At 48.3% G+C, this 17866-nt stretch overlaps 3 protein-coding genes across 12 annotated transcripts in view; 2 read left to right on the forward strand and 1 right to left on the reverse strand.

Moving 5' to 3' along the window:
- The window catches only part of LOC120998305 (gastrula zinc finger protein XlCGF26.1-like), a 4064644-nt gene that overhangs the window by 3268975 nt on the left and 777803 nt on the right, over nucleotides 1–17866 (reverse strand). For 2 of the 9 annotated variants that reach the window (XM_040428934.1, XM_040428937.1), the window contains exon 7: nucleotides 11456–11461. The exons of 4 other annotated variants lie outside the window; for them this stretch is intronic. In XM_040428934.1, the coding sequence (XP_040284868.1) occupies nucleotides 11456–11461 (6 nt within the window). Of the gene's footprint in view, nucleotides 1–11455; nucleotides 11462–13734; nucleotides 13987–14093; nucleotides 14176–14256; nucleotides 14296–17866 lie in introns of those variants that run through there. 3 more of the 9 variants (XM_040428955.1, XM_040428946.1, XM_040428961.1) reach the window with 3 other exon arrangements.
- Nucleotides 1–17866, forward strand: part of LOC120998356 (zinc finger protein 420-like) — an 870654-nt gene that overhangs the window by 229430 nt on the left and 623358 nt on the right. The gene's annotated exons all lie outside the window — the stretch shown is intronic.
- The window catches only part of LOC120997437 (gastrula zinc finger protein XlCGF26.1-like), a 296047-nt gene that overhangs the window by 214308 nt on the left and 63873 nt on the right, over nucleotides 1–17866 (forward strand). The window lies entirely within an intron of this gene.

Raw genomic sequence — 17866 nt, forward strand, 5'->3', positions numbered from 1 at the left:
GACCCTAGATGTTTCAGGTTTTCAGTGCTTGAGTTGGTGTCTCCATCCTCTAGGGGGGGGGGGGATTGGGATCGAAAAATTATTTAAAAAGGAATACGAACGGATATATCGCCTTCGATCCCAATCCCCCCTAGGCCTGAATGAAAGGCTTACTTTTGGTTGCTTTCTTTAGTAGAGGGATTAATTATGGTTCATAGTTTTTTTGCCCGGGTTGTCTTTTGTTTGATTTGTTTACCTACCAGTGAATCATATTCCTATAACAGAGTCCTGGATGCGAGAAGCATCCGAATTTTCATTATCTGCAGGGTGGTGGTTATTTATCCCCTTCTTCTATCTGATGGATCTATTGCCAGAAATATATATTATCTAGTTTGACCTAGATTAACGCCCAATATGCCCTATAATATCATCCATGGATTGCTGGGGGTTTGTTGCCCCATGATAGTGGGATGCGTTCGGCGTATACGCCACTGTTTTGGGGTAGGTACTTGTTGCTTGCCTTAAGTGGAGGCATAACCCCACTATCTCCTTGGGCTAACTCCTTATAGAGGGAATGATGAACACCAGAATACTTGTGATATGGTCATATATACCATTACCGACGAATGCACTCCCCAGATAACAAGTGGGAGCGGGCCGTTAGGTGAACCGGATAGATCACCGATACATAGCGGAGGTATATTGTAAGCACAAGTGGCAGGAAGTCCTGGCTGATACGCAATGGAGATAGTGCGTTCCAATGACAGGAAGTTCCGGCGCAGCGGAAGTCTTGGCTGACACGCAAAAATCACGGTGCATTCCAAGGACAGGAAGTTCCACGTGACCGGAACAGGGCGGTAATCCACCACCAGTGGAGCGTCATACAATGGGACGCTCGGACGGTGGGGTGGACTATCTTTAGGGCGGTCTATTTAAATATGGCTAACAGACACCAGACTAACTGGTCGATTGGGTCTACAGCATCATCAGCACACTGCATCTAACGTCTTCCACTGTAATATTGGGTCAGCAAATTGATGCTGTATCTGCGGTCAATCTTTAGGACCGCAGTATTCTCCATCTACACCATCTTAACTTTATAAGAAGTGGACCTTTGAAGGTGGATGTATCCTAAGTAGGACCGTCATCTGAGGGGTATGTGAGGCCGTGTGGCCTATGTTTATATGCCTTTATATATACCAATATTTTGGTGTTTGTGAGCCCCTAGGTCATTATATGGTTTTTATCTATAGGTTATCAAAGCACAAGGAAACACATGTTCATGATGTATCTTTTGGAGGACACACCTATGGATTCTTTATTATAATCCCTACACCTTACATCCAGGATGGGCGGTGAACTCAGGAAGCGGAGTTCTCAATTGATTGTGGTTCCTTCTATGCACTTCATAATTTACCTTTAACCACATATTGTGGTCAGCTGAGTGTGATACGGGGTGAACCGTTACCTGAGGGTTCACACTAGAGCCTTGCATTCTGACAGCACGTGGAGGGCTAGACATTGGGAGATATCATTGAGCTACATCTAGCGTAGGGACAACCAGGGCACACATAGCTTTAGGTACGAGGACAGGGGGGCCCTACCATCCAGGGTCTTCCCTGGGCTAAGGGATAGATAGGGGTTGAGGTCCAACCCCATATCTGCATTCATCACCCCCCCCCTCTCCTCCTCCTGTATGCACCTGTAGGGTTGTATGTCTGGTCTTTAGATATATACTACTGGCCAATTTCGTATATGGATTATTGGGTCTCTATCCCATTTTAATAGGAATTAATAAACTATGTAATTTTAAGAGTTATTCTTTCTGCTGGATTTATAGTTAACATAGTAACATAGTACATAAGGCCGAAAAAAGACATTTGTCCATCCAGTTCGGCCTATTATCCTGCAAGTTGATCCAGAGGAAGGCAAAAAACCCTGTGAGGTAGAAGCCAATTTTCTCCACTTTAGGGGAATAAAAAATTTCTTCCCGACTCCAATCAGAATAACTCCCTGGATCAACGACCCCTCTCTAGTAGCTATAGCCTGTAATATTATTACGCTCTAGAAACACATCCAGGCCCCTCCTGAATTCCTTTATTGTACTCACCATCACCACCTCCTCAGGCAGAGAGTTCCATAGTCTCACTGCTCTTACCGTAAAGAATCCTCTTCTATGTTTGTGTACAAACCTTCTTTCCTCCAGACGCAGAGGATGTCCCCTCGTCACAGTCACAGTCCTGGGGATAAATAGCTGATGGGATAGATCTCTGTACTGACCCCTGATATATTTATACATATTAATTAGATCTCCCCTCAGTCGTCTTTTTTCTAAAGTGAATAACCCTAATTTTGATAATCTTTCAGGGTACTGTAGTTGTCCCATTCCAGTTATTACTTTAGTTGCCCTCCTCTGGACCCTCTCCAGCTCTGCTATGTCTGCCTTGTTTACAGGAGCCCAGAACTGTACACAGTACTCCATGTGTGGTCTGACTAGCGATTTGTAAAGTGGTAGGACTATGTTCATATCACGGGAATCTATGCCCCTTTTGATGCAACCCATTATCTTGTTGGCCTTGGCAGCAGCTGCCTGACACTGGTTTTTGCTGTTTAGTTTGCTGTTTATTAAAATTCATAGATCCTTTTCCATGTCAGTGTTACCGAGTGTTTTACCATTTAGTATGTACGGGTGACTTGCATTTTTCCTTCCCATGTGCATAACCTTACATTTGTCAGTGTTAAACCTCATCTGCCACTTATCTGCCCAAGCCTCCAATCTATCCAGATCCCTCTGTAGTAGTATACTGTCCTCTGTAGTATATATACAGTATACTGTCCTCTGTAGTGTATATACAGTATACTGTCCTCTGTAGTATATATACAGTATACTGTCCTCTGTAGTATATATACAGTATACTGTCCTCTGTAGTATATATACAGTATACTGTCCTCTGTAGTGTATATATACAGTATACTGTCCTCTGTAGTATATATACAGTATAATGTCCTCTGTAGTATATATACAGTATACTGTCCTCTGTAGTGTATATACAGTATACTGTCCTCTGTAGTATATATACAGTATACTGTCCTCTGTAGTATATATACAGTATACTGTCCTCTGTAGTATATATACAGTATACTGTCCTCTGTAGTATATATACAGTATACTGTCCTCTGTAGTATATTGTCATGGTCTTACCTGCTTGCTGCTCTCCTTCGTTTGACATGTGCTGGCGGCCATCTTGGTTTCTGGGTTTCTTGTAGCCTTCCACCCTGCGGCTCCTCCTTCCCTTGGGAGGAGCTGGATGCCTAGCTCATATATATAGGAGGTCTGTGGCTTCAGTTCCTTGCTTGGTCCTCTTGTGTTCACATGCTTCTAAGACTGCTGCTGCTTCTGGTTCCTGATCCTGGCTTCGTCTGACTACCCTTCTGGTTCCTGATCCTGGCTTCGTCTGACTACCCTGCTGGTTCCTGATCCTGGCTTCGTCTGACTACCCTGCTGGTTCCTGATCCTGGCTTCGTCTGACTACCCTGCTGGTTCCTGATCCTGGCTTCGTCTGACTACCCTTCTGGTTCCTGACCTCTGGCTTCGCAAAGACTCTGCTCGGTTTCACCATCCGTTTGGACTTTTGCTTTACAGCTTTATTTTCAATAAAGCCTTCTTATTTTCACTTATCTCTTGTTGTACGTCTGGTTCATGGTTCCGTGACATTAGGACCAAGCCATGAATTCTGACGGTACAGGGCCATCCTCGCTACTCACGCTGGTTGCCAGACTTGATCAGCAGGATCACCTGTTGGGTCGGTTCGCTGTGGCGTTGCAAACCCTGCTTGAACGCACGGCTCATTTCGCTCCCGTTGCCGATGGGTCGGTTGTCGCTCCTGGGCTCGCTCCTACTGCCGCTCCGGTTGTTGCGCCAGAGTCTACCCCGACACCTGTTGTTGCGCCTGCGGTGTTTCGGGGTATGACCGGTTCTGCCCCTCTTCCACAGCGCTTTGGGGGAGAGCCAACTCAGTGCCGAGGTTTCCTTAACCAGGTGGGCATTTATTTCGAGTTGCTGCCACATGCCTTTCCTACTGAGAGATCAAAGGTGGGCTTCTTGATCTCGCTGCTCTCGGACAAGGTCTTGGCCTGGGCCAGCCCTTTATGGGAGAACAACAATCCGGTGGTTGCCGAGTTTTCCGGTTTTGTTGCTTCTCTTCGGAAGGTATTCGATGTGCCGGCTCGTGCTGCCTCTGCTGCGAAGCTCCTTATGTCCATCAGACAGGGTTCACGATCCGTAGCTGAATACGCCATTGAGTTTCGTACCCTGGCAGCAGAGGTGGGCTGGAATAATGAGGCTCTGGTCGCTGCTTTCTCTCATGGTCTCTCGGATGCCTTGAAGGATGAGGTTGCAGCTAAGGACCTACCAGTTGAGCTCGAGTCTCTTATTTCTTTCCTGATTTTGATTGACACCAGACTCAGGGAGAGACCTTCCTTTAAGGAGAACCTGCGGAGGTCTTCTAACAGATTGGTGCCTACGTTTGCTGTCCCACCCGTGCCTCCCTCTCCTCCCACGCCTCCTGGGGATGACTTGTCTGGGGGTGAACCCATGCAGCTGGGGTTTGCTCGCCTGTCCGAGGGGGAGAGGGCACTCCGGAGACGTGAGGGCCGATGCATGTACTGTGGTCTCGGTGGGCATTTTCGGTTGGCATGTCCGAACCGTCCGGGAAACGCTCGTACCCTGAGATCCTGTCGGGGGCAGATCTTGGGTGGAGTCTCCTCGTCCCCGGTTTCCCGTGTTGACAAACCACTGATCACTGTTGTCCTCTCCTGGGTCGGGGGCTCGGTAAAGACCCAGGCGTTGGTGGACTCTGGTGCTGGTGGTTTGTTCATTGATAGTGTGTTCGCTGCCGCCAATTCCATTCCTCTGCAGGCTCGAGGTTCCCCACTGGCTCTTGAGGCGATAGACGGCAGACCCCTTCTGCCGCCACACGTGACTCATGAGACCCTTCCAGTGGGGATAGCCATTGGTGCCGTTCACAGAGAGTCGGTCTGCCTCCAGGTTATTTCGTCTCCACACTACTCGGTGGTCTTGGGGTACCCCTGGCTCCAGAAGCATAATCCGACTTTCGATTGGAGATCGGTCGAGATCCTCTCGTGGTCACCGCAGTGTGGGGCTAGTTGCATCCATGGGTCTGTCAAGTTGCTGTGTACTTCCTCGGACTCTCTGTTGCCTCCTGAATATGAGGAGTACCGGGATGTATTCGATAAGGTGCGCGCGGTTGCCCTACCTCCGCACCGCCCATATGATTGTGCCATAGAGTTACAATCTGGTGCCGTTCCTCCTCGTGGCAAAGTCTATCCACTGTCGGTAGCGGAGAATGAGGCCATGGAGGAGTACGTGAGGGAGGCGCTTTCACGCGGACACATTCGCAAATCTTCGTCCCCGGCAGGGGCTGGATTTTTCTTTGTGAAAAAGAAGGGCGGTGAGTTGAGGCCATGCATCGATTACAGGGGTCTCAATCGCATCACGATCAAGAACGCTTACCCGATACCCTTGATTTCCGAGCTGTTCGATCGCCTTAAAGGGGCCACGGTCTTTACCAAACTCGACCTGAGGGCGGCATATAACCTGGTAAGGATCAAGGCGGGCGATGAGTGGAAGACCGCGTTTAACACCAGGACCGGTCATTACGAATCCTTGGTTATGCCCTTTGGGTTGTGCAATGCGCCCGCAGTCTTTCAGGAATTCATCAACGATGTTTTCCGTGACCTGTTGCAGCAGTGTGTGGTAGTCTATTTGGATGACATCTTGGTATATTCTGAATCCATGGAGGCCCACATTCTGGATGTCAGACGAGTGTTGCAACGGTTACGAGAGAACAAGCTGTTCGGTAACCTTGAGAAATGCGAATTTCACCGATCCCAGGTAACCTTCTTAGGTTACATCATTTCCGCTGAGGGGTTCTCCATGGATCCTGAGAAGGTTTCGGCTGTCTTACAGTGGCCCCAGCCCAGTGGTCTTCGTTCCCTGCAGCGCTTTTTGGGCTTCGCCAATTATTATCGGAAGTTCATCAGAGACTTTTCCATGCTGGCCAAGCCTCTCACGGATCTGACCAGGAAGGGCAGTAATTCCCAGGTCTGGCCGCTCGAGGCCATCCGAGCTTTTGAGGCCCTAAAGTCCGCCTTTGTGTCGGCTCCGATTCTGTCGCATCCCAACCCTGGGTTGCCCTTTGTCCTCGAGGTGGACGCGTCTGAGACGGGAGTAGGCGCCCTTCTGTCTCAGCGTAGAACACCAGAGGGTCCTCTGCTTCCTTGTGGGTTTTACTCCCGGAAACTGTCTTCCGCGGAGTGCAACTATCAGATTGGTGACAGGGAGTTATTGGCCATCGTGCAGGCCCTTAAAGAATGGAGGCACTTGCTCGAGGGTTCGGTGGTTCCGGTTCTCATCCTGACGGACCACAAGAATATGACCTACCTTTCTGAGGCCAAGAGATTGACACCACGTCAGGCCAGATGGGCTCTGTTCTTGTCACGTTTTAATTACGTGGTCTCCTACCTACCCGGTTCCAAGAACATCAGGGCGGATGCCTTATCACGGCAGTACTCCGAGCTGTCCAGGGAGGAGTCGATTCCGACTTCGGTCATACCTCCGAATCAGATCCTGGCCGCCATTCGCACCAGCCTGACCTCTCCCCTGGGTGAGCAGATTTTGGCGGCTCAATCTGGTGCTCCCTCTGGGAGACCCAACGGCAGATGTTTTGTGCCTGAGGAGTTGCGCACTCGGTTGTTGCGAACCTACCATAACTCCAAGACCGCGGGGCATCCTGGAAAGAATCAGCTGTCCTGGGCTGTTTCACGTCTGTTCTGGTGGCCTTCCCTACGTTCCGACATCGCCGCATATGTAGCGGCATGCTCCGTTTGTGCCCAGAGTAAGTCCCCTCGGCACCTTCCGTTGGGCCTTCTGCAACCCATAGCCACCGGGGAGCGCCCATGGTCACACCTGGGGATGGATTTCATTGTGGACCTCCCTGCATCCCGAGGCCATACGGTCATTCTCATGATTGTGGATCGGTTTTCCAAAATGTGCCACTGTGTTCCTCTCAAGAAGTTACCCTCTGCACAAGAGTTGGCCACGATTTTTGCCAGGGAGGTCTTCCGGTTGCACGGTTTGCCTAAGGAGATTGTGTCGGATCGGGGGAGTCAGTTTGTGTCCAGGTTCTGGCGCGCCTTTTGCTCCCAGTTGGGGATTCATCTCTCCTTCTCCTCGGCCTACCACCCTCAGTCCAATGGGGCCGCAGAACGATCCAATCAGGCCTTGGAGCAATTCCTTCGTTGCTATGTCTCCGATCACCAAGACAATTGGGTTGACCTCCTGCCTTGGGCTGAGTTTGCCAGGAACACGGCGGTGAACTCTTCCTCTGGGACGTCTCCCTTCATGGCCAATTATGGGTTCCAACCTGCCGTGTTACCGGAGGTATTCTCTCCCCAGGATATTCCGGCTGTGGAGGATCACCTTTCCGTCCTACGTGCTTCTTGGGTACAGATCCAGAAGTCCCTTGAGGTCTCTGCGCAGCGCCAGAGACTCCAGGCTGATCGCAGACGAGCGCCTGCTCCTTCCTACCAGGTCGGAGACCGTGTATGGTTGTCCACCCGCAACCTCAACCTTCGAGTGCCCACTCCCAAGCTGGCGCCTCGCTTTGTTGGTCCCTTCCGAGTGCTTCGCAGGGTAAACCCGGTAGCCTATGCCCTTGCGCTTCCTCCTGGCATGCGGATCTCCAACGTGTTTCATGTCTCCCTGTTGAAGCCACTGGTGTGTAATCGTTTCACTTCCTCGGTTCCTCGGCCTCGTCCGGTCCAAGTGGGCAATCGTGAGGAATATGAGGTGAGCAATATCCTGGACTCACGCCTGGTCCGCGGTCGGTTGCAGTTTTTGGTCCATTGGCGTGGTAATGGTCCAGAGGAGCGTTCCTGGGTTCCCTCCGCAGATGTCCATGCTCCTGCCTTGCTCCGAGCCTTCCACGCACGCTTCCCTCAGAAACCGTTTTGTGCTCCGCGGAGGAGGGGCCCTTGAGGGGGAGGTACTGTCATGGTCTTACCTGCTTGCTGCTCTCCTTCGTTTGACATGTGCTGGCGGCCATCTTGGTTTCTGGGTTTCTTGTAGCCTTCCACCCTGCGGATCCTCCTTCCCCTGGGAGGAGCTGGATGCCTAGCTCATATATATAGGAGGTCTGTGGCTTCAGTTCCTTGCTTGGTCCTCTTGTGTTCACATGCTTCTAAGACTGCTGCTGCTTCTGGTTCCTGATCCTGGCTTCGTCTGACTACCCTTCTGGTTCCTGATCCTGGCTTCGTCTGACTACCCTGCTGGTTCCTGATCCTGGCTTCGTCTGACTACCCTGCTGGTTCCTGATCCTGGCTTCGTCTGACTACCCTGCTGGTTCCTGATCCTGGCTTCGTCTGACTACCCTTCTGGTTCCTGACCTCTGGCTTCGCAAAGACTCTGCTCGGTTTCACCATCCGTTTGGACTTTTGCTTTACAGCTTTATTTTCAATAAAGCCTTCTTATTTTCACTTATCTCTTGTTGTACGTCTGGTTCATGGTTCCGTGACATATATATACAGTATACTGTCCTCTGTAGTATATATACAGTATACTGTCCTCTTCAGTGTAAATTACTTTACACAGTTTAGTGTCATCTGCGAAAATTGATACTTTACTATGCAAGCCTTCTACAAGATCATTATTAAATATATTGAAGAGAATAGGGCCCAATACTGACCCCTGAGGTACCCCACTAGTGACAGTGACCCAATCTGAGTATGTTCCGGTAATAACCACCCTCTGTTTTCTATCACTCAGCCAGTTACTTACCCACATACAGATGTTTTCTCCCAGTCCGAGCATTCTCATTTTATATACTAACCTTTTATGTGGTACAGTGTCAAATGCTTTGGAGAAGTCCAGATATACGACATCCATTGATTCGCCGCTGTCAAGTCTAGAACTTCCCTCACGAAGCCATGCTGATATGGCGTTATTTGATTATTTCCGTTGAGATGCTCTAAGATAGCATCTCTCAGAAAACCTTCAAACAGTTTACCCACAACAGATGTTAAACTTACCGGCCTATAGTTTCCAGGCTCTGTTTTTGGCCCCTTTTTGAATATAGGCACCACATATGCCACGCGCCAATCCTGTGGGACATTACCTGTCAGTATAGAGTCCGCAAATATCAGAAATAAGGGTCTGGCTATGACATTACTTAATTCCTTTAGGATACGGGGGTGTATGCCATCCGGTCCTGGCGATTTGTCTATTTTAATCTTTTTAAGCCGCTGATGTACTTCTTCCTGGGTCAGACAGGACACTTTTAATGGGGAATTTATTTTTGCATTCTGCATGTCATCTGACAATTTATTTTCCTCAGTGAATACACTGGAGAAAAAAATATTTAACAGCTTTGCTTTCTCCTCGTCGCTCTCTGCGACTCCCCCCTCATTACTCTTTAAAGGGCCAACACCTTCAGCTTTATACTTTTTAACATTTATATAATTGAAGAACATTTTAGGGTTGGTTTTACTCTCTTTGGCAATTAATCTCTCGGTCTCTAGTTTGGCCGCTTTTATTTGTTTTTTACATGTTCTATTTTTTTCCTTATAGTTGTTCAGTGCTTCCTCACTACCCTCCTGTTTTAGTGATTTTATATGCTTTCTTTTTGTCATTTATTGCTTTATTTACAGTTCTGTTTATCCACATTGGTTTCTTTTTGTTCCTTAACCTTTTATTCCCATACGGTATGTACCTCTCACAATGAGATTTTAGGATGCTTTTAAAGATATCCCATTTTGTGGCTGTATTTTTATTTTTGAGGACTTTGTCCCAGTTAGTTAGGCCTATGGCCTCTCTTAGTTGGCTAAATTTAGCTTTTTTGAAGTTTGGTATTTTTGTTCCTCCCTGTAGAAACGCTCTTTTGAATGATAATTGGAAGGTTATTACTTTATGGTCACTATTTCCCAGGTGTCCCCCGACCTGCACGTCTGTTGTTCTGTCAGGTCTATTGGTTAATACTAAGTCCAGTATGGCCGTCCCTCTAGTCGGGTCCTGAACCAGTTGGGAGAGGTAATTGTCTTTGGTTATAGCCACAAACCTGTTTCCCTTATGAGATATACAAGTTTCAGTTTCCCAGTCTATATCTGGGTAGTTGAAGTCCCCCATAATAACCACCTCATTATTATTTGCCGCCTCGTCTATCTCGTTTAGTAGTAGATTTTCTGTGGACTCTGGTATATTAGGCGGTTTATAGTAAACTCCTATTAGTAATTTATTGTTGTTTTTAGCTCCATGTATCTCTACCCACAGTGACTCCACATGTTCATGTCCCTCACTTATATCTTCTCGGACTGTGGGCTTTAGACAAGACTTTACATAAAGACAAACCCCTCCCCCTCTCCGGTTTTGACGATCCTTTCTAAACAGACTGTAACCTTGTACATTAACCGCCCAGTCATAGCTATCATCCAGCCATGTCTCAGTTATTCCCACTGTCATAGCTATCATCCAGCCATGTCTCAGTTATTCCCACTGTCATAACTATCATCCAGCCATGTCTCAGTTATTCCCACTGTCATAGCTATCATCCAGCCATGTCTCAGTTATTCCCACTGTCATAGCTATCATCCAGCCATGTCTCAGTTATTCCCACTGTCATAGCTATCATCCAGCCATGTCTCAGTTATTCCCATTGTCATAGTCCTCCTCACACATCACTAATTCCAGTTCACCAGTTTTATTAGTCAGGCTTCTGGCATTAGTATACATACATTTGAGAGGTTTATGTATATTTTTTACCCTACACCTTTCCTTCTGAACTGTTCTGGTCCCTCCTTCCATTCCTCCCCCAGTCCCACTACCTGCCCCCGGTCTCTATCTGCACTATCTTCCCCTTCTATAGTGTAATTACCCTCCCCCCCAGTCCCTAGTTTAAACACTCCTCCAACCTTCTAGCCATCTTTCTCCCCAGCACAGCTGCCCCTTCCCCATTGAGGTGCAGCCCGTCCCTACGATAGAGCCTGTAGCCGATAGAGAAGTCGGCCCAGTTCTCCAGGAACCCAAACCCCTCCATCCTACACCAGTTCTTGAGCCACTTGTTAATCTCCCTAATCTCCCATTGCCTTTCTTGTGTGGCTCGTGGTACAGGCAGTATTTCGGAAAATACTACCTGTGAGGTCCTTGCCCTAAGCTTTTGACCTAAATCCCTGAAATCATTTTTAAGGACTCTCCACCTACCTCTAACTTTGTCATTGGTTCCGATATGGACCATGACCACCGGATCTTCTCCAGCCCCTCCCAGTAATCTGTCAACCCGATCTGCGATGTGTCGAACTCTAGCGCCAGGAAGACAGCACACTGTTCGGCGATCACGGTCTTTGTGACAGATTGCCCTATCTGTTCCCCTAATAATGGAGTCTCCCACTACCAGCACCTGTCTGCCCTGCTCTCCTGGTCCCCTGCTTACTGGAGCTGACATTCCCCTGACTGGCAGAGGAAGGGTCCGGCTGCGGCAGTGCTGTCCCTGGACTGACATCCCCCTCATCTGCCAAACGTGCAAACTTGTTGGGGTGTGTCAGATCAGGGCTAGCCTCCCTGGCACTCCTCCCTCTACCCCGCTTTCTAACTGTTACCCAGCTAGCTACCTCACTTTCCTCAGCCTCCTCTCTGTCACCCTCCCCCTCATCTACCCCAAAGAGTGCTTGCTCGGTGAGAAGCAAACTCTTTTGCAAATTATCAATGCCTCTCAGTGTCGCAACTTGCCCGTTTAGAGACTTGATCTGCGATTCCAAACGGGTAATTTGCTCACATCTAGAACAAAGATATACACCCTCGAACGGCTGTTCCAGGACTGCATACATCATGCAAGATGTGCACTGGACGGCTCTACATAACTCTACTACATCAATTGTATCATTTAGCTGGATTTTTGTCATGTTTATACGTACATGCTGTTATTTCTTCCTGCACCGTGTATGATGCATGTGATGTGATATCCCAGATTATGTGACTTTACGCAGCTGTAAGTGCATCGCTGTGGATGAGACTGTGGCCATAGCAGGAACGTGTATTAGGGATGTCACAGGTGACCCTGTTCTGGCACCTCAGATAAGTGTTATAGGTCTGGAGCCCTGAAGATAATCGCACTAATTACTGGAGAACCGCACTCTGTACAGTAGGAACACACTTTATATGTTGTATATTGCACTGTATTCTGTCAACCATTGGTGGCAGGGAAGGGTTAACCCCACGTTTGTATTTCCCAAGACAGAATAAATACAAATGCAGGGAGAGCCATGCGGTCAGATGCAGAAAGGAGACGACCTGCCCTTCAGTGATCTGGGAGATGCAGGGGTTTTGGTGGTTAGTTAGCTGCTAGTGGAGGTCCGTGACACTAGCCATAAAGGAGACCACCGCAGGACCTGGACAGGGCAAAGGAGCAGCTGAGCACCGCAGAGGACTTGAAGCCGGGGCACAGGGAGAGAAAGAGGCAACCAATGACATTAAGCTGCTGTCTCTTTAAGAGAAAGCACTATTATTAAATCAGCTGCCGCTGACTAAGACCAGATTCCCACATCTGGATTCCAGATCCGGATAGCTCCCGGTGAGGTTGGGTCAGTAAACCTGTGGTTGGGCCTAATTGAGAGGATATGCTGACGGAGCCTCTCATCGGGCACCATCCTGGTCACTGTGAATTTACACCAAGACTGTGTCCTAATAGAGAGACTCTGTAACCACAGGCTAATCCCCCAGGTGAAGTAGTAAGGGTAGGCTCACAGATCGCATATACACTGTGGATTTAAGGGCAGCAAATCCTCAGCATTCTACAGGACCAGCAAAATGGAGGACATTCTGAGAAATCTTATTTTATGCTGCAAAAAAAAAATCTGAGCGTAAATTGACCTGCAGTTCGGAATTAAATCTGCAGCCGATCAACTCTGTGGAAATGTAAAGAGCGAAATCTACAGCAAATCCACATGTAACACATACAGATTTCACCAGACCCTTACAAATAATCCTGTTGCCCCACAAGAGTTCAGTAAATATTCTTAGATGCTGCGGTTTCTAGTGACTGTGGGATTGCAGGGTTTAAACAGGTGGGTTTGATGTTACCTCCAGTCCCGGCAGCAGGCAGGACTCCACTGTAAAACACACCCAGGACCCACAGCGTATGGAGCGGCCTCAGCTTACTTTACTGGAGATCTAAGGTGAAGCCTCACCTGAAGAAACCTCCCAATTCCCTTCCTCCATTCATGATTCCATACCTGTGGTCACATGGACTAGAATGTCCTCCTCCACCTCAATCTTACACGGGGGATCGCCCATCATCCGCTCTCCTTCATCCTCCGTTTTAATATCAGTCAGATCTTCCCCCCGATTTGTCATCTGTAACAATTCAGTACAATACAGCAGACAGGTGGGAAATCTAACAGATCCACATAAGAGACCCCCACCATCTATGACCCCTCTATGACTGCAGGACCCCCCTATATAGATGTGTATAGGGCTCAGCTCCAGCTACCTGATGGTTCTCTGGGAGCTTCTCCTCTGGACAGTCCTGGGAATACAGAGGACGAGGACATCTCTCGGGGGGATTTCCTTCTCTGAGTGCATCTGTAGGAAACACACAGGAACAGGGGAGATTATTACATGTGATGATAATGTGATGGGAGTTGTATGTATGTGAACGTCAAAATAGACATAATGTCTCCTCTCCTTACACTGATGATCGCCCCATAAATCCGTCTTCACTTCTGCTTCTTCCATAACCTCAACCTTAATAACAATCAGAATTTCATCGTAAACAAGAAGAAAATGTAAAATGGTCTTTGGTCCAATCACTTTCTGGTCAGATTCTGGTGAGACTTTAGCTCCATCTACCTGATGGTTCTCTGGGAGCTTCTCCTCTGGACAGTCCTGGGAATACAGAGGACGGGGACATCTCTCGGGGGGGTTTCCTTCTATGAATCCAACTGTAGGAAACACACAGGGACAGGAGAGATTATTACATGTGATGATAAGGTGATGGGAATTGTATCTATGTGACCCTCAAAATAGACATGATGTCTCCTCTCCTTACACTGATGATCGCCCCATAAATCCATCTCCTCTGCTTCTTCTTCTTCTATAACCTCAACCTTAATATCAATCAGATTTTCATCCTAAATAAGAAGAAAATATAAAATGATCTTTTGTTCCATCACTTTCTGGTCAGATTCTGGTGAGACGTAAGCTCCATCTACCTGATGGTTCTCTGGGAGCTTCTCCTCTGGACAGTCCTGGGAATACAGAGGACGTGGACATCTCTCGGGGGGATTTCTTTCTACGAGCCCATCTGTAGGAAACACACAGGGAGAGATTATTACATGTGATGAGGATACCACTGAGGAAGAAACAGTGCGTCATCGACAGATCCCCCATAACAGTGCGTCATCGACAGATCCCCCATAACAGTGCGTCATCGACAGAACCCCCATAACAGTGCGTCATCGACAGATCCCCCATAACAGTGCGTCATCGACAGATCCCCCATAACAGTGCGTCATCGACAGATCCCCCATAACAGTGCGTCATCGACAGATCCCCCATAACAGTGCGTCATCGACAGATCCCCTATAACAGTGCGTCATCGACAGATCCCCCATAACAGTGCGTCATCGACAGATCCCCCATAACAGTGCGTCATCGACAGATCCCCCATAACAGTGCGTCATCGACAGATCCCCCATAACAGTGCGTCATCGACAGATCCCCCATAACAGTGCGTCATCGACAGATCCCCCATAACAGTGTCATCCACAGATCCCCCATAACAGTGTCATCCACAGATCCCCCATAACAGTGTCATCCACAGATCCCCCCTATAACAGTGTCATCCACAGATCCCCCCTATAACAGTGTCATCCACAGATCCCCCCTATAACAGTGTCATCCACAGATCCCCCTATAACAGTGTCATCCACAGATCCCCTATAACAGTGTCATCCACAGATCCCCTCCATAACCATGCAAATAGACCTCTAGCACAATGCCCTTAAAATATCGCATTGCATATCGTTATCGCAATTTTTAGGGCCCTAATCACAATCGCACAAAATTCCCATATCGTGCAGCCCTAATATATACTAGACATTAAGCCCGTTACAATAACAGGCGCTAGAACAGTAGTGCGTAAACATTAGTAGTGTGAGAATTCGCTCTGTCAGGCAGGGTAAGCGGACGCAGTACAGAGGCAAAACAAGTTCGTAAATCAAAATGTCAGTGTTTATTCACACAAAAGGCAAAAGAAAACGACTTATTACAGTCTTGGTGTTAATTCACACAATGAAAAGTCCATAGAACCGACACGTCACCTGTCTAGCCGTTTTATCCCCGGCAGTCCACAGCAGGCTTTAAGGGGGCCTGTTTCCCAGCGTGCAGCCCTCATGCGGCTATCAGCCTTCCAGCACCATGCTTCAGATCCCAAAACAGAGACAGCCCAGCCGCCTATGTTGGGAGGAAAATACCTGCCTTCCCAAACAAAACCCCTTACTATGTCACAGTAGGAACAGTCTATATTGAATGACAAGGGAACTTGACCACACTGATTGGTTGAGGTGGCTGGCGGCTGTGGCTGGTGGCACTGTGACTGGTGACTGTGGCTGCACGACTGCTGGTAGCGACTGGTGGGTTAGACTGCCGACAGGCGCTCCTCTCTATATAGCTGATAGTGCTGTGACTGAGGAACAGAAATGGCGGCTGGGACTGAGGAACAGAAATGGCGGTGCTCTGACCTGCTTGCCGGCGCGCAGGTGTGGGCGGTGCAGGCGGCATGTGGAGCGCAGTGTCCTGATTGGTCAGCGCGCTGGTGTGAGCGGTGCGTGTTATTATTAGGGTTATTCCTGCAGTATAGAAATCTTTCGCTAGAGGTAGTTGTGCATTGTGTGTGTCGGTATATATATATATATATATATATATATGACTCTTTTTATGAGGCAAGGTAACCAAAAAATGGCTGTTCTGGCACAGTTTTTATTTGTTTTTTTTAAATGTTCACCTGACAGAGTAGGTAATGTGATATTTTTATACAGCAGGTCGTAACGATGCGGCGATACCTAATAAGACTATTTTTTCTATTTTATTTTGGATTTACACAATAAAAATGTTTTTTTTTAAATAATGTTTTTGTGTTTCAATTTTCTGAAAGCCATATATTTTTTTATTTTTTGGGCAATGGTCTTAGGTAGGGGCTCATTTTTTGCTGGAAGAGATGATGGTTTGATTGGTTCCATTTTGGGGTACATATTTGTAACAGACCGATTCCGCAGACAAGGGGTTAAAATCCGTTTAGGCGATAAGCCCCTTTCTGAGAGACAGGCACAGCTACTTGCAGAACACCCACTCCCGAACTGGATACAAAATAGCACTCCAAACTGGAACCTCACGAATAGCTGCTAGCAGACGAACAGGAAAAGCATACAATCCTGGCAATCGGTCTTCTAACAGCATACAGTGAATCCCCCCAATAACGAGACAAGGCTCCGTGTTGAGGGTCAAACAGTGGTCTGACTGTACTTCACGTACAGCCTCTTTTATTCATAAACCACAAACATAGTACTGCCCACAGGGGTTTGAAATACAACCAATCAGTAATTTACAACACATACAATGTAACTACAGCAACCAATCGTTCACGCCCCCAGAGGACCAGAATGAAGGCTGTGACATAGGACAACATATCCCCACAATGCATCATGGTCTCCTCCCCTCTGTCTGGAGACAACCTGAGGAGCAATCCAATTATCTCTCAGAACAAAGGGAGATCGCCAATACACATGTAGATACAACAGGACAGACATCACCATTTAAACACACAATGGGACATTGGCACAATAGAAACACACCCAGCATTTTCCTCCCAAGCTGACAAGTTACAATTATTATAAATTGTTACAACTTTGTGAGTTTACATTGGCCATACATATAACTTACATTAATTCAAACAGTATAACGTGGGGACAAACCTATCCAAAATTCACTTGAATCGGTTCAGGGGTTTAAAAGTTAGTATATGGCCCATAATCCAGGGGCAAGAGGCCAGCAGCCAGTCCTCTCCAAAACCCAGTGGCGAGGTTGGTTTCGCCACACATCTCCCCCCCCCCCCCAGGGAAGACTAACCAGGTACCAGACCTCACGCCGGTCGGTACCTGAGTTAGTCTGGCAGCCCACCCACAACCCAATACTGGACCTGTTGCATTTGGTAGCCTGTCTCTGTCCAGTGAGTCCACCAAGGTTATGTTGGAAGCTGGTACTCCCGGTCTCTGTGTTGCTCCCTGGCTTGGAGTCTGGTTGTTGGAGGGGGAGACCGACTGTCTCTACCCCCTGTGCTGTAAGTGCAGAGACCACGGTCCCATCTATACTGTTGTGGGGCTTACTGTCTACCCCTGGTGCGTTAAGCTGCCGCTGGGGAGAGGGGGTAACGAGCTCCTCTCCCATACATACTTCCAGCCGCTGGGGAGGGCGACCGACCGTCTCCGCTCCCAATACAGTGTCCTGCTGCTGGGGAAAGGAGACTGGGCTCTCCATTCCCTGCTGGACACTCTGCCGCTGGGGAATGGAGACTGGGCTCCCAATTCCCAAAAAATCACTCTGCTGCTGGGGGGCAGGAACAACTACCTCTGCCCCCTGTAACTCAGCCTGCCGCTGGGGAGGGAGGACGCTGCTCTCCTCTCCCTGCATTTCACACTGCCTTCCCGGCATATCACTCTGCTGCTGGGGGGCAGGAACAACTACCTCTGCCCCCTGTAACTCAGCCTGCCGCTGGGGAGGGAGGACGCTGCTCTCCTCTCCCTGCATTTCACACTGCCTTCCCGG

This window comes from Bufo bufo, chromosome 4 (genome assembly GCF_905171765.1).
Source record: "Bufo bufo chromosome 4, aBufBuf1.1, whole genome shotgun sequence".
In the NCBI taxonomy this organism is placed as follows: Eukaryota; Metazoa; Chordata; class Amphibia; order Anura; family Bufonidae; genus Bufo; species Bufo bufo.